The sequence below is a fragment of the Natator depressus genome, chromosome 10, assembly GCF_965152275.1.
Source record: "Natator depressus isolate rNatDep1 chromosome 10, rNatDep2.hap1, whole genome shotgun sequence".
Lineage (NCBI taxonomy): Eukaryota > Metazoa > Chordata > Testudines > Cheloniidae > Natator > Natator depressus.
This window is the reverse complement of record NC_134243.1, coordinates 19820780-19836180: the sequence shown is the minus strand read 5'-3', so window position 1 is coordinate 19836180 and position 15401 is coordinate 19820780. Positions and strand designations below refer to the sequence as shown.

General features: G+C 42.3%; 1 protein-coding gene across 2 annotated transcripts in view; it reads left to right on the top strand.

Annotated features, from left to right (window-relative positions):
- BMERB1 (bMERB domain containing 1) overlaps positions 1–15401 on the top strand; it is a 128020-nt gene that overhangs the window by 94738 nt on the left and 17881 nt on the right. For both annotated transcript variants that reach the window (XM_074965409.1, XM_074965407.1), the window contains exon 3: positions 13569–13642. In XM_074965409.1, the coding sequence (XP_074821510.1) occupies positions 13569–13642 (74 nt within the window). The remainder of the gene's footprint in view (positions 1–13568; positions 13643–15401) is intronic.

Below are 15401 nucleotides of genomic sequence, written 5' to 3'. Positions count from 1 at the left end.
TGTATAGTGAGCAGCATTTTTAAATAACGTCTCACTGTACTGGACCTATGTGCTGATTGGGAACCAGAGAATTGGAATGCAATAAAGAGGGCTGTGTGATTTGTTTTTTTGCTTCTTGATAACTAGTGTGCACAGTTCATGACTGGCTGGTGAGTCTAACCTCAGTGTTAATCACCAGTTTTTGGGAGAAACTGCTCTCCTTTTTGCAGCCTGCCCTGACCTTGGCATTTTCAGTGAGGGCTACCCCAGGTATCCCGGTCACAAATGCCTCCAAAGTAGAAATAACAGAAAGTGAGAATATATCAAATATTGAAATGAATCCAATAAATTAATTTATTATCCCAATAAAGAGGCTAGTCTAGTGGAATCAGCACAGTGCTAGGAGTAAGGTACTTCTGAATTCAAATCCACTCTCTACTGTAGGCAAGTCAGTTAGCCTGGATCTCAGTGGCAACATCTGTAAAATAGGAATCATCACACTTAGTCTCCTACCTCATAGACATGATTTGAAGATTAATCAGATAAATAACGTTTGGGGCATTTGGATCTAAGGTTTAGGAGTAAACAGACTAATTTGCTACTTTTGCCACCACTTGGTGCCTTGGGAACACAAAGTTTTTCTTATAATGTACAGAAAAGCCACCTTCATAAAGTGTTACTGCCAGGAATGTCTCTGATTCTGATGCCATTGAATCACAGAATTGTAGAAATGTAGTGCTGAAGGGACCTTGAGAGGTTATTTAGTCCATCCCCCTGTGCTGAGGTAGGACTCAGGGCTTGTCTGGACAAACAGCGTACAGCAAGCTGGAGTGTAAATCTACAGCGTACTAGACTGTTACGCACTAAGTGGCTCTATGGATCCTGCTACCATGCACTAAAAGTTCTCTAGTGAACACCAGTCTACTCTAATTTCAAAGTGGAGTAGATCAAAGCACACTAGGGTACTTTTAGTGTGCAGTAGCAGCGTTCACATGGACAGCCAGTGTGCAGAACACTAGTGTACTGTAGATTTAAACCCCAGCTTGCCATGCACTGTTTGCCTGGAGAAGCCCTCAAGTATACTTAGAACATCCCTGACAGATGTTTATCTAATATTTTCTTAAAAACCTCCAGTGACAGGGATTCCACAACCTCCCTTGGTAACTTATTCCAGTACTTAATGAGCCTTGTAGTTAGAAAGTTTTTTCCTAATATTGAATCTAAATCTCCCTTGCTGCATATTAAGTTGATCACTTCTTGTCCTCCCATCAGTGGACAGTGAGAATACCTGATCACCATCCTCTTTATAACAGCCCTAACTTGAAGACTCTGATCAGGGCCCTACTGAGTCTTCTTTCTCAAGACTAAACATGCCCAGTTTTTTAACCCTTCCTCAGAGGTCATGTTTTCTAAATCTTTCATTTTTGTTGCTCTTTCCTGGACTCTCTCCAATTTGTCTACATCTTTCTTAAAGTGTGGTGCTCAAAACTGGACACCATACTCCATCTAAGGCCTCACCAGTGCCAAGCAGAGTGGAACAATTACCTCCGGTGTCGTATATAAGAAATTTCTATGAATACACCCCAGAATGATATTTGCCTTTGTTTGTAATTGCATCACATTGTTCTCTCATGTTCAATCTGTGATCCACTATAACCCCTAGATCCTTATCTGTGTACTACTTGCCAGTTATTCCCCATTTTGTATTTGTACATTTGAATTTTCCTTCCTCAGTACTTTCACTTGTATTTATTGAATTTCATCTTGTAGATTTCAGACCAATTGTTCAATTTATCAAGGTCCTTTTGAATTCTAAACCTGTCCTCCAAATTGCTTTCAACCCCTCCCAGTTTGGTGTCATCTGTAAATTTTATAAGCATACTCTCCACTCTATTATCCAAGTCATTAATGAAATATTGAATAATACTGGACCCTGTATGACAACGAACCATTGATAAGTACTCTTTGAGTACAGTTTTTCACCCAGTTTTGTGCTCACTTTACAGTAATTTCATCTAGACCAAATTTCCCTAGTTTGCTTATGAGAATGTTATATGGGACTGTGTCTAAAGTCTTATTAAAATCAAGATATATCACAACTACTGCTTCCCATCCACTAGGCCAGTAGCCCTGTCAAAGAAGAAAATTAGAATGGTTTGGCAACATTTGTTCTTGTCAAATCTATGTCAGCAGTTACTTATTACCCTATGATCCTCTAGGTGCTTACAAATTGGTTGTTTAATAATTTGTTCCAGTATCTTTCCAGATATCAAAGTTAGATTTGACTGGTTAATAATTCCCTGAGTCCTCTTTGTTCCCATTTTCAAAGATAGGTGCTATGCTTGCTCCTTTCCAGTCCTCTGGAACTCACCTGTTTTCCATGAGTTCTCAAAAATAATTGCTAGTGGTTCTGAGATTGCTCTAGCTACTTCTGTAAGTACCCTAGTGTGAATTTCATCACTCCCTGCTGACTTGAATACACCTAACTTATCAGAGTATTCTTTAACCCATTCTTTCCCTATTTTGGCTCATGTTCCTTCCCCCTTAATATTAATTGTGTTATGCATCGGATCTCAATTAATCTTTTTAGTGAAGTATGAAGCCAAACAGGCATTAAACACCTCAGTAGGGTTGCCAACTTTCTACTTGCACAAAACCGAACACCCCTGCCCTGCCCCTCTCTGAGGCCCAGCTCACTCCATCCCCCCTCTCTCTGTTGCTCACTCTCCCCCACTCTCACTCACTCGCTCATTTTCACCGGGCTGGCTCAGGGGGTTGGGGTGTGGGCTGGGGTGTGGGAGGGGGTGAGGGCTCTGGCTGGGGGTGCGGGCTCCAGGATGGGGCCAGAAATGAGGAGTTCAGTGTGAGGAAGCGGGTGAGGGCTCCGACTGGGGGTGTGGGCTCTGGGGTGGGACCAGGGATGAGGGATTTGGGGTGCAAGAGGGGGTTCTGGCCTGGGGCAGGGGGTTGGTGTGTGGGAAGGGATATGGGCTCTGGGCTGGGGGTGCAGGTTCTAGGGTGGGGTCAGAAATTAGGGCTTCAGGATGTGGGAGGGGGCTCCGGGCTGGGGCAGGGGATTGGGGGCTCCAAATGGGGGTGCAGGCTCTGGTGTGGGACCACGGGTGAGGGATTTGGGGTGCAGGAGGGGGCTCTGGCTGGAGTGGGGATATGCCACTGCTTCCGGGAGCCACATGGAGCCACAGCAGACAGGGAGCCTGCCTTAGCCCTGCTGCGCCACCAACCAGACTTTTAATGGCCACCACCAGGGTCCCTTTTTGACTGGGCATTCCAGCCGAAAACCAGAGGCCTGGCAACCCTTCACCTCAGCCTTCTTGGTGTTGTTTACTCTTATTAGCTCTCCTTCCCTGCTAAGTAGTGGGCCTACATCTGCCTTCATCTTTCTCTTGCTCCTAGTGTAATTATAGTACCGCTTCTTATTTCCTTCAATGTCTCTTGCTAGATATAACTCATTTTGTGCCTTAGCCTTTCTGATTTTTCTCTAAATGCATGTGCTATCTGAAGTTGGTGGTAAAACTCCATGCCTGTCCTCAGAAAAGATTTCAACCCAAGATAACAGAAATGCCACAGAGGACACAATTCAGGCAGCTTCAGTGGTGCTGAATTTATACTAGTTTGAATTTGTCTGAAATATATTAAATATGAACTGCAATGGCTGGGATTTTCAAATACCCCTGCCTTCACCTCTGTCAAACATCTGTGATAATTGAATTACAATACTATTTCAAAGTACCAGTACAGTACTTTTCCCCCCAGGCTTCTTCAGGATTAGACAGTGCTTTTAACTAGAAGAGATAACCCCACTTGCTTTAATACTTGAAGTTAATCATAGGACTTTTGATTTGGAATCTAACCAGCCAGGCAGGGCTAGTCAGCAATCTGTTACATTAATTGCAAGCTCTGTGTGTTCCTGTCTGAGCGTCACCAGGTGTCAAGCTGAATAACAACGTGATAAAGACACACCATAATGACTCAGATAACATGTACTATATTCTCCTTTATTAAATGTTATTTGGGAATTCATGGTTTTATAATTAGAAACTTCAGAAATCCAAGACAGAATCTGTAATGTACTGACAGGGACAAAAATGAAATAAAACAGGTCAGTTTTAGAAAAGGGACACATATAACCTTTCCATATCAATACAAGAATCTCAATTAGCCTCAAGATTTAGTTAGAGATTTCATTCCCAAAAAATCTTTATTCAAGAAATCCCATTCCATGTTCCCTGTGTCTACTAGTTGGCCTTAAATATAGACAACGCTAAGCTCTGCAATTCTCCTAGGCCAACCCTACTTCTCCCTCCAGTCCTACTGATAGATGGGGGGAAATCATGCCACCCATCTCCCCATCATCAAAGATATTGCAGCCAGACTGCTCCCCACTATTTCTGTGTGGATTTTTACTCCTAAATGTCCAGGTAGTTCTGCTATACTCCCCTTTTATTTAATTATATGCTTCCTTTAGATCCCAGAAGTCTCCCTCACCAATGTCCTCTCTCTGAACTAGTGTTCAACTAATCACTCCTGCTAATGATGTTTAGGGGCAAGACTACTATAAGCTCTTTCAGTAGATCCTCTGCTGATGCTAGTGTAATAATATCAGCTTATGGGTCTGCATCATCATCCATGATTCTTCTCTTATAATCTCCCTTATGGTGGGTTCTTCCATCTTCTAAGACTCTTATTGCAATGAGCAACTTTACTTCCCAGACAGGAATATGCCCCAGCAGAACTACAGAATGAAATAGCTGCTGGCAAAACCAGTAAAAGGGCTGCTAAAGAGAGTGGACCCACAAAACCATCAAGTTGAAAATGTGGGTTTGCTTTTGATCTGAAAAAATGAATTCAAAAGGGCTTCAAGCAACATGAACCAATAAAGAGAGAATAAGAAAAAAGCTTAGCACACTCCTGTGGAGGCTCCAAGGAGACAATAGATCTATTTTGTAGCCTTCAAAGTCAGTCAATAAAATTAGCAGACACTTTCTAGACACGTTGAACTGCTAAACTTATGCCTAAATCATCAAAGAAAGTACCTAAAGGTTACTTATACAGTTCTGTTATTAACAGCAGGAAAATAAACAGGGAAGTCAGAGTTTCTGGCCACACAGAGCTTTTATGTGATAGTTTGATAAATGAGAGATAAAGTGGGTGAGGTAATACTTTTTATTGAACCAACTTCTATTGGTGAGAGAGACAAGTTTTTGAGCTACACAGAGCTCTTCCTCAGATCTGGGAAAGATATTTAGAGTGTCAAAGCTAAATAAAGATCGAACAGATGCCTTACCCAGACCTGAGAAACAGCTCCATGTAGCTCGAAAGCTTTTCTCTCTCACCAACAGAAGTAAAAGATATTACCACACTCACCTTGCCTCTCCAATATCCTGAAACTGACAACAGGGCTACAATAACACTGCATAAATGCCGTGGGCCAGATTCTCAGCTGGTGCAAATCAGCATAGCATTATTAAAGTTGGTGGAGTTACGTTGATTCATGCAAGCTGACAATATGGCTCTTCCATGTGTGGCTCAAGTGTCTAACTGCCCTATGTGAACAGCGTAGTCACCTTCAAATGGCTTTAGTGTGAAACTGGCAGTTCAGTGTGTCTAGAGAATCTTGCTTACTTTTACTAATTTGCTTCTGTGATAATGAAAACATAGCACCACACGAAAGCTGGGTGTGATTACTGCAACTAGGATTGGGGAAGCCAAGTTGGGTACAACAAGGAACTCTTTTCCCCACCCCTCAACTCCACTCAAACTTGAACCAAAACTTTGCTGCAAACTGAAAGAGCTCAGTTAACTCTGCTTCCCTATTTCCCAATTTGCTGCATCCTTGAATTCTCAGAACCTAGCAAGGCCTGAGAGTAGAAATGGCCAAAGAAGCTGTTTTCATGGTAGAAAGAAGCAATGGAAATTACACAAGAAATCCTGTTCCCGCAGTTTCCCTGCCTGGTAATGCAGGTGGACAAGTCAGATAAGCATTGAATGAAAAAATGAATTAATATTGTGATAGCACTTTCTGACTGAGGATCGGAAAGCACTTTGCACACATTAATTAATGTAGTTCTGTGAGTTAGGGACGTATTATTATCCCCTTTTTTCAGATGAGGAAACTGTGGAACAGAGGTGGTAAGTGATTTGCCCAAGATCACATAGGAAGGCTGTGGCAGGCTACGAATAAAACTCAGATTTGTGCCTTAACTAAGATCTTCCTTTTTCTTAAACAATGGCTTGGTGGGGTGAAGTTTGTCACCAAGCCACTGAAATGGAACCTAATTTTGAATCTTAAGCACTACTTGGCAACATAACCACCGTTGCTCAGCAATGCTATCACCTGAAACTCTGAGATCCAAAACTTCTCAATATTTATTCCAATCTTTAAACAGTTTGCTCTTCACCCACCATTAATTATAATTAAAACTCTTTAGGACATTTTTTCCCTTTAGATGATCATTACGGTTAAGGAAACAGTGGGAAACACAGAATCTGCTCAAGCTTTTATCATCTCCCCTCACCACCCAATGGAGCACAGTTCTGTATAACAGCTGGATCTTAAACTATAAGCACAGGCCTTTCTTACTCCTCTGGGAGAAACCTCACAAAAGGACTGTCAAATAATATTCAACTGTTTGGAATGAACTAATGCTAAAGTAGAAAAAAAAATCTCAAGTACAGAATAAGCATGAATCATTTTTAAAACTCTTTTAAGTTTTTTACAATCTTTTTGTTATCAGGAAAGTCTTCAGGCAGAATTCTGCTCTCACATCTGCACAGTGGCTCTTAACTCCAGGATTCTGCACTTCCAGTAGCAGTGCTGCACAAGTATAGAGGCAGAACACAGGAATCAAGATCTAGAATTGGATCAGGGAATACAGCTATGCTCTTCCTTGGCAAAATATATTTAAAGTCAAAACATGAAAAACGGTTTCAGAGTAACAGCCATGTTAGTCTGTATTCGTAAAAAGAAAAAAGAAAAGGAGTACTTGTGGCACCTTAGAGACTAACCAGTTTATTTGAGCATGAGCTTTCGTGAGCTACAGCTCACTTCATCGGATGCATAGCATATTGTGGAAACTGCAGAAGACATTATATACACACAGAGACCATGAAACAAAACTTCCTCCCACCCCACTGTCCTGCTCGTAACAGCTTATCTAAAGTGATCATCAAGGGAGGGCCATTTCCAGCACAAATCCAGGTTTTCTCACCCTTCCCCCCGCCCCCCCCACAGACACACATACAAACTCACTCTCCTGCTGGTAATAGCCCATCCCTCTTTGAAACCTCTCTTTATAATGCGCATGATAATCAAGGTGGGTCATTTCCAGCACTAATCCAGGTTTTCTCACCACCGCCACCCCCCCCCCCACACCCCCCTCCAAAAACCACACACACAAACTCACTCTCCTGCTGGCAATAGCTCATCTTACAATGTGCACAGCAATAATCCAAGTTTAACCAGAACGTCTTGGGGGGGGGGGTTTGTAGGGAAAAAACAAGGGGAGATAGGCTACCTTGCATAATGACTTAGCCACTCCCAGTCTCTATTCAAGCCCAAATTAATAGTATCCAATTTGCAAATGAATTCCAATTCAGCAGTTTCTCGCTGGAGTCTGGATTTGAAGTTTTTTTGCTTTAAGATAGCGACCCTCATGTCTGTGATTGCGTGACCAGAGAGATTGAAGTGTTCTCCGACTGGTTTATGAATGTTATAATTCTTAACATCTGATTTGTGTCCATTTAGTCTTTTACGTAGAGACTGTCCAGTTTGACCAATGTACATGGCAGAGGGGCATTGCTGGCACATGATGGCATATATCACATTGGTGGATGTGCAGGTGAACGAGCCTCTGATAGTGTGGCTGATGTTGTTAGGCCCTGTGATGGTGTTCCCTGAATAGATATGTGGGCACAGTTGGCAACGGGCTTTGTTGCAAGGATAGGTTCCTGGGTTAGTGGTTCTGTTGTGTGGCATGTGGTTGTTGGTGAGTATTCGCTTCAGGTTGGGGGGCTGTCTGTAGGCAAGGACTGGCCTTTCTCCCAAGATTTGTGAGAGTGTTTGGTCATCCTTCAGGATAGGTTGTAGATCCTTAATAATGCGTTGGAGGGGTTTTAGTTGGGGGCTGAAGGTGACGGCTAGTGGCGTTCTGTTATTTTCTTTGTTAGGCCTGTCCTGTAGTAGGTGACTTCTGGGAACTCTTCTGGCTCTATCAATCTGTTTCTTCACTTCCGCAGGTGGGTATTGTAGTTGTAAGAATGCTTGATAGAGATCTTGTAGGTGTGGATACTATTAATTTGGGCTTGAATAGAGACTGGGAGTGGCTAAGTCATTATGCAAGGTAGCCTATCTCCCCTTGTTTTTTCCCTACAACCCCCACCCCCCAAGACGTTCTGGTTAAACTTGGATTATTGCTGTGCATATTGTAAGATGAGCTATTGCCAGCAGGAGAGTGAGTTTGTGTGTGTGGTTTTTGGAGGGGGGTGGGTGTGTGTGTGGGGGGGTGGCAGTGGTGAGAAAACCTGGATTAGTGCTGGAAATGACCCACCTTGATTATCATGCGCATTATAAAGAGAGGTTTCAAAGAGGGATGGGCTATTACCAGCAGGAGAGTGAGTTTGTATGTGTGTCTGTGGGGGGGGGCGGGGGGAAGGGTGAGAAAACCTGGATTTGTGCTGGAAATGGCCCTCCCTTGATGATCACTTTAGATAAGCTGTTACGAGCAGGACAGTGGGGTGGGAGGAAGTTTTGTTTCATGGTCTCTGTGTGTATATAATGTCTTCTGCAGTTTCCACAATATGCTATGCATCCGATGAAGTGAGCTGTAGCTCACGAAAGCTCATGCTCAAATAAACTGGTTAGTCTCTAAGGTGCCACAAGTACTCCTTTTCTTTTTTCTTTTTAACATGAAAAATGTTTCTTCTCTATTTTTCTTGTATTTCTTTACTCTTTTTTTAAAATCATCTCTGACATCTATCTTCACCTTACATTGAGAACTGGTTAGACATGATTTAATGGAATTTCCCCTGTGGTCACTGTTTTCTGTCACTCGAGCACTGTGGAGAGCAGTGATGACTCAGGCTGTGTATCAAACCAGTGGATAGTATGGGAACTACTGCATTATGGCTCAGAGCATTCTTCTCCTAGTAAATGGATCATGGCAGGATGTATCAGTGGGCTGTGTCACTAGACCAGCTTATTGCAGGGCTCTTTAAAGCTGTAACATGTTTATAAAGTCATATGCTCACATTTTTATTCATTATGTGCCATTTTATAGTTCATGGCAAAGATTGTCTGGTTTTAGCTTTTGAAGATATATTTTAAAATCACAAGAGTGTTGATAATTCTTGCTATGCAGAGGTGCTATCTCTGACCATGTACAGGATTTATTGAAAGAAGCCATTAAATAACAGAAGAGGAATTATAAAAAGAGTGTCAGGAGTGCTTTAAAGTACACACCCAGATTCATCCCTGGGGTAGCTCCACTGAAGTTACTTCAGGAATGAATTTCATCTGTTATTAAAAGAAACACTTTATCATGCGTGTAACTCACATAGATAGCATTGCTGTGCCTAGAGCCTGTGCAGATATTTAAAGCTCAGCTCTTATGGAAACCAGAGAAACTGTAATAGCTCTTCAGTTTACTGATGTCTTTACTGCAATGTATGGTGCACCAAAACTGTATCGTGCTTTAGGGGGACTGGATAAAATGCACCATATACCACACACACTGTGCTGTATTCAGTTACATTTATTTATATATTGGAACTTTCATATAAAACATCTCAAACTGCTTTGCAGACAGATTAGCAGGGCTGGGAATTTCATCCATACCATACTATGCCATACATACCATACTGGATGGAAAGGAACTTTGGATTCCGTACAACCTGATTGACCTGATCTACCTGGTTACTTTCCAAAATGAGAGAGAATGGTGCTGGGGAAGCAGATCAGGCCTTTTAGATAAGCTAAACAAAAACTTATATGTCTTTTCCTGTTCATCTGCCTTGTGACCACGTGGATTTATTTGTAGGGCATATGTTCCTTTTATACAAAAGCTGTTGTAATAATTAGGAGAATTAGAATGTCCTCTCAGCTGTCATGAGTGGAGGGAACTCTGCTCTGCAGAGCTGTGGGGGTGCAAAAAGGGACATTGCTTCCGCTCCTGTGTAGATTCCCCCCCTCTGGGACACTGCAGATATTCTTCTTTCTGTCTTAGGTGTTTCGATCATTGCTGTATCCTAGCACTTACACACTGGAGCTGTGTACGTGGTACACTATGGTTTGGAGGTGGAGACCAGTCTCTCTCTCTCTCTCTTTCTCATTATGCCTTGCTGACTGTGTGGATTTTGAATGAGAAATCCAGTGGGAGTTGGTGCTTTTGAAGCAGCATTAATTCCCACTGGGTCTTCCCTTTGGAGCTACTGCAGAGCTTGCAGGGGGGCTCTTTCCATGCAAGAGGGGGAACATGTTGGGGGAACAATTGGGCAGATTTTTGCTAGGCAGTATGTGGAGTGGATGAGTCACAAAGGTTGTTTCACACCGAAGGGAGGAAAGATATTAGAAGGAGCTTAGAAAGTCAGTGCAGATAGTAGGTTTAGCTTTTATCAGTCACCAAAACCCACCAGCTTGAGGCGCTGCGGCTCTGGAAAGGTCAAATTGCTCATGACATTTCGAATTCAGATGGTAACAGGGCTATTTCTGCCATGGAGAGTTATTTACTTATCTCTAAAGAGCTATGAGGCAGGAATGACAAAGTTCATGAATCAACAGAGATATGCTGGGAATATGGTATGTGAAGAAAGCAGGATCTGAACTGGTGGGGGCCGTTGGCAGCTAAAGCTGTATGGGCGGCCCTAGGAGGCAGAAGCTGCAGTGGTGATGGGGGCCATAACCTTCCCTCTATGGCTGGGGAAAGTACAAGAGGCCAGCACTGCCACCAAACTGGGCGATGCTGGCCAGAGAGGAGGTGTGGCCAGCAAGACCTGGGGATTAATCGATGGAGTACATCTTAGCAGGCTCTAACAACATTTGAAATCCCTTGAAAGAAACCATGAGGGTGGACAGCAATTAATATCACCCTCTGGGACTCCATTTTGGAGTGGAGGGGGTCAGACTGGCACAATGCGGAGTTGTGACCAGCGCCTCTCTGGCCCAGGTTTTCCAAATTGGGACCAATTTATATGGTGGAAGAAGAATTTTTAAAAGAAAATATTATGGGCCAGATCCTCAGCTGGTATAAATTGATTGCACTAGAACTACACCACTTTACACCAGCTGAGGATCTGGCCTGTAGACACGAGCCGAAAACAGCAGATCAATACTGAACATCTTCCTCCTAAGAAAAATGTCTCCTTCCTGAGAACAGTTATTGTATTCAAATATATTATAGTAGTACACAACATCTAAACTGTACAAATACAAAATGGATAAGGATCTATGTGTTTTGCTTCCTCCCCAGCACATTTTATTACTGAGTCTCCTACAGGCATAGTGTTTAAGATTATTCATTGATAAAAGTAATTTCAGTACCATTCAGCATAGTGAAGCTGACTTTGCTCATGATCAGCATGAACAATGTGGAGAACCTGAGAAGAAAATATCCTTCAGCATGAAGGTTTCTGCCTCTCTGTGTATTGGGTACAAACATAATAGTGAATTAGTGATTAGGGCACAGGGTGAAGATTAATCATGATCTAGGAAGAGCAAGGTTCTCACCCTGTTGGCAGACTGTACAAGCAGAGATCCTGGAAGATGTGTTGCTTCCTGGCTGAGGTGCACAGGGGCATTTGGAACTGATAGGGAAGAAAGGAGGGAGGTCATAATGAAGATTATCCCACTGACACCATCTGCGAGGACAGAAACCAGAACTGGAAGGAATAGCCATTGCTCCCTTCTTACATAAACAAAGGAGCTGACAAGATGGAGATAAGCAAAGCACCAAGCAATAAAGGGATCAGCATGTTTTAATAACATGAGCAAAGCAGCTGAGGGATAGGTCTCTAAGGAGGCAAGTGTTCAGTGTAGGGGCCTGAGGGAGGATGTGGACTCAATTTGTGATTAAGATCTTGCTTGTGACAGAAATGCCTACTTTCCCACTACACACTTAATTCTATAGTTTGATTTTATTATCCTTTGCTCTCTCCCTGACTGTTTCTCATATGAGCCCGCTACAGTTCTGGGCCTTCTATCACAAAGTCCCCTTGTAATTCCCTGTGCTATAATATCCTCTGTCACATTCAGAAGGCTTGACTAATAGGTATTGTGCAACAATGTAATAATAAGGATGGAGTGTGTAGCAGAGATTCAGCAGAAATACAGCTGACTTGGAGAATCAACTCCTGGAACTGGAGTATGTGAAATAAGGAGTCTGTAGGTGGGTGCAGACAGAGCTAGCAACACTGATCTGGGAAAGGCACCTGAGCAGAACAGTGCATCTTAAAGGTTAACTTTTATATCCATTTTCTTCTTTGAAATGTGATTTGGAAACAGCAGCCCCAGAAACAGCCCTCAGCTGCAGTACATGAGCATAAGCACAGTTCTGCTAATGAAGCTGAATCCAAATGTTAATCTAAAATGTAGTATTTTCTGGGAAGATTGCTAGATTACAATGATTACTAGATCATCAACATTTGCATTGTATTACTGCTTCTACTATGACGATGAATGCCTCCCTCTGAGGTGCTATCAACTTAGGGTGACCAGATGTCCCGATTTTATAGGGTCAGCCTCGATTTTGGGGGCTTTTTCTTACATAGGCACCTATTTTCCCCTACACCCGATTTTTAACACTTGCCCTCTGGTCACCCTATATCAACTTCAATGGGAGCTGAGAATGCTCAGCACCTCACAGGACTGGGTCTTAGTTATGTTGCATTATTCTCTACCTATTGTACTTACATGACCTCCATTACTATACTATCTGAGCAACTTGCAATCTGTATCTTCACACCACAAACACTATTATTCGCATTTTAACAGATGGGGAACTCTGGCACAGAGAGATCTTCCCAACATCACAGAAGAAGTCAATGGGAAAACAAAAAATAGAACAATGAGTTCAAGTCCCAAGTCCCAGGCTAGTAGTCTAACCACTGAACCAGTCTCTCTTTCATACTTGCACTCTCCCTTTTACCCAGTGAATGCTAGCTGAACTGTAGCAACTGGGGATTGCCCTGCTTATTGCTGTAGCCCTTGACACAGTTCTACTGCTGATTTATTAAATATGCAGGTGCCCATTTTAGAGGTAGGGTGAGCAGCAGAAAAGGAAAAAGCAGCTAATTTGGCAATAAAAATATATAGATTAGATCTGCATGGTACAAAAAGCACTGATAGGAGAGGTCACCTGGCAGGGCATCATAATGGAGGTTATTTGTTCTGCAACACTGTTGAAAGGTGTCTGTGACTGATGGCAGTTTGGTGCATGGGCTAAATATCCATACCTCAAGCAGATGCATGAAGCCCCAAGCAAAGGGCTGTAGTACATGTTTCACAGGTGGTTTATCTGGACCTACAAATAAATGTAACAAGTATGTATATTCCTGATGTGCTTTTTCTGTTTCTGCAGGATGGATGACATCCAGCTGTGCAAGGACATCATGAACCTTAAACAGGAGCTGCAGAATTTAGTAGCAATTCCAGGTAATTTCTATGCCAACCTTACAAAGTGGTTTGAAAAACAGAAATCCTTCTATGGGCCAGATACCTGCAACTGCAAGCCAGGCACAATCCCTCTCACTGGCATTTCCATCCCTCTCCATATGTTTCCTGTACTTTGCTCTCTTTTCTAATGTCCTTAGTTTCTCTCAGGTTTTGTTTGGTCTTCCTTCTGCTCTCTATTTTTCTCAAATTCTTTGCTGTATTTCATCTGCCCCTTCTGCCCCTTCCAAGATTCTTTCAGTCCCTTGAAAACCGTATGAGAACCACTGTTGACACACTATGTTGACACATTATGTGAAGGAGAGTGTGCTGAAGAATGGAAAATGTTGATAGATATGGAACACCTGGGTGTGGTCTGATGAGAAATTAATCCTTGGATATGGGTTTTTGTGTGTTTCCTAGAGATACTAATTAATTGTTGCTCCCTATAAGCCAAGCTATAACCTAAGAAAATAGCTGAAAGTATGGGGCTTTTCAGAGAGGGCTGAGGAAAAGGTCTAGTCCATGTTTACCTGAATCTTTAAGGGCCTGATCCTAAATTCTCAACAACGTCATTGCTCCAAGCATGTGTAGAATCCTCCTTGGGCGCAGTCCTGGAGTCCTTACTCAGTAAAAACTCCCACTAGAATCAATTGATAACTTTGTTTTAGTAAGGACTTAACTGGTTGGCCTCCTTGTTATTTTAGCTCAGCTGCTCCTCCTGTTACTTTGCAAAATACTGAGCCCCCATCTTATTCCAGAAAAGGAACCTAGGGCTTGACCCTACAAGCATTTACTTCTGTGATAAGCCCTTGGTATGCTCTGTTGACTCCAGTGTGTCTGTGACCAAAAGCAGAATTTGGCCCATTCCCATTGATTTTACTGTACACCCCATCTGATCAATACATGCTAACCCTTCAATTCCTCACCTGACTATACATTCTGTAAATCTGCAAAAAGAAAAGGAGTACTTGTGGCACCTTAGAGACTAACAAATTTATTTGAGCATAAGCTTTCGTGAGCTACAGCAGCTCACGAAAGCTTATGCTCAAATAAATTTGTGAGTCTCTAAGGTGCCACAAGTACTCCTTTTCTTTTTGTGGATACAGACTAACATGGCTGCTACTCTGAATTCTGTGAATCTGTCAGTCAACATAATGTTACTCAGCAGCTAAGGGTGGGGGGTATGTTATTTTTACCACCTTTTGAACAACCTTTATTCATTCTCTAATAAACTTTTTTAAAGGATTGTGCAATTGCTGACATAAGCATGAGTGCAAAATCAGTGCCACACACTCACACACAGAACCAAAGAACTTGAAATTCTCTTTGCCTGTTCCTAGTCACTGATCTTTCACTTCACAATGAAATCTTTGCAGGGTTTACCTCTCCCTCACCCATGAATCTACTGTAGGCAGAGGTAATCTGGTTGCTGAGGGGGATGGCAGAGGGTTTTGGTCCAGAAAATGAGATTAGTTCCACTGCAGTACATGGGAACTATTAGAAGGGTAGGGGTTTACCGAACATGGCTACTCTTCTTTTAATAAAGTAATGAAATGGCCTTGTATCATTCAGATGAACATAATTTTGTCTGGGGCAGAACTTTGGCTAAGAAGTTATAATTAGATATGAAATCTTCCATGAGTCTTTCAAAAGGAACAATACAGCCCACCTAGAATGGCTTAAATAAAAATTAACAACCTCAGGTGGAGCTGAAGCTCATGTTTGCATTTTCATTTCATCTTAAATAAAAAACACAGTA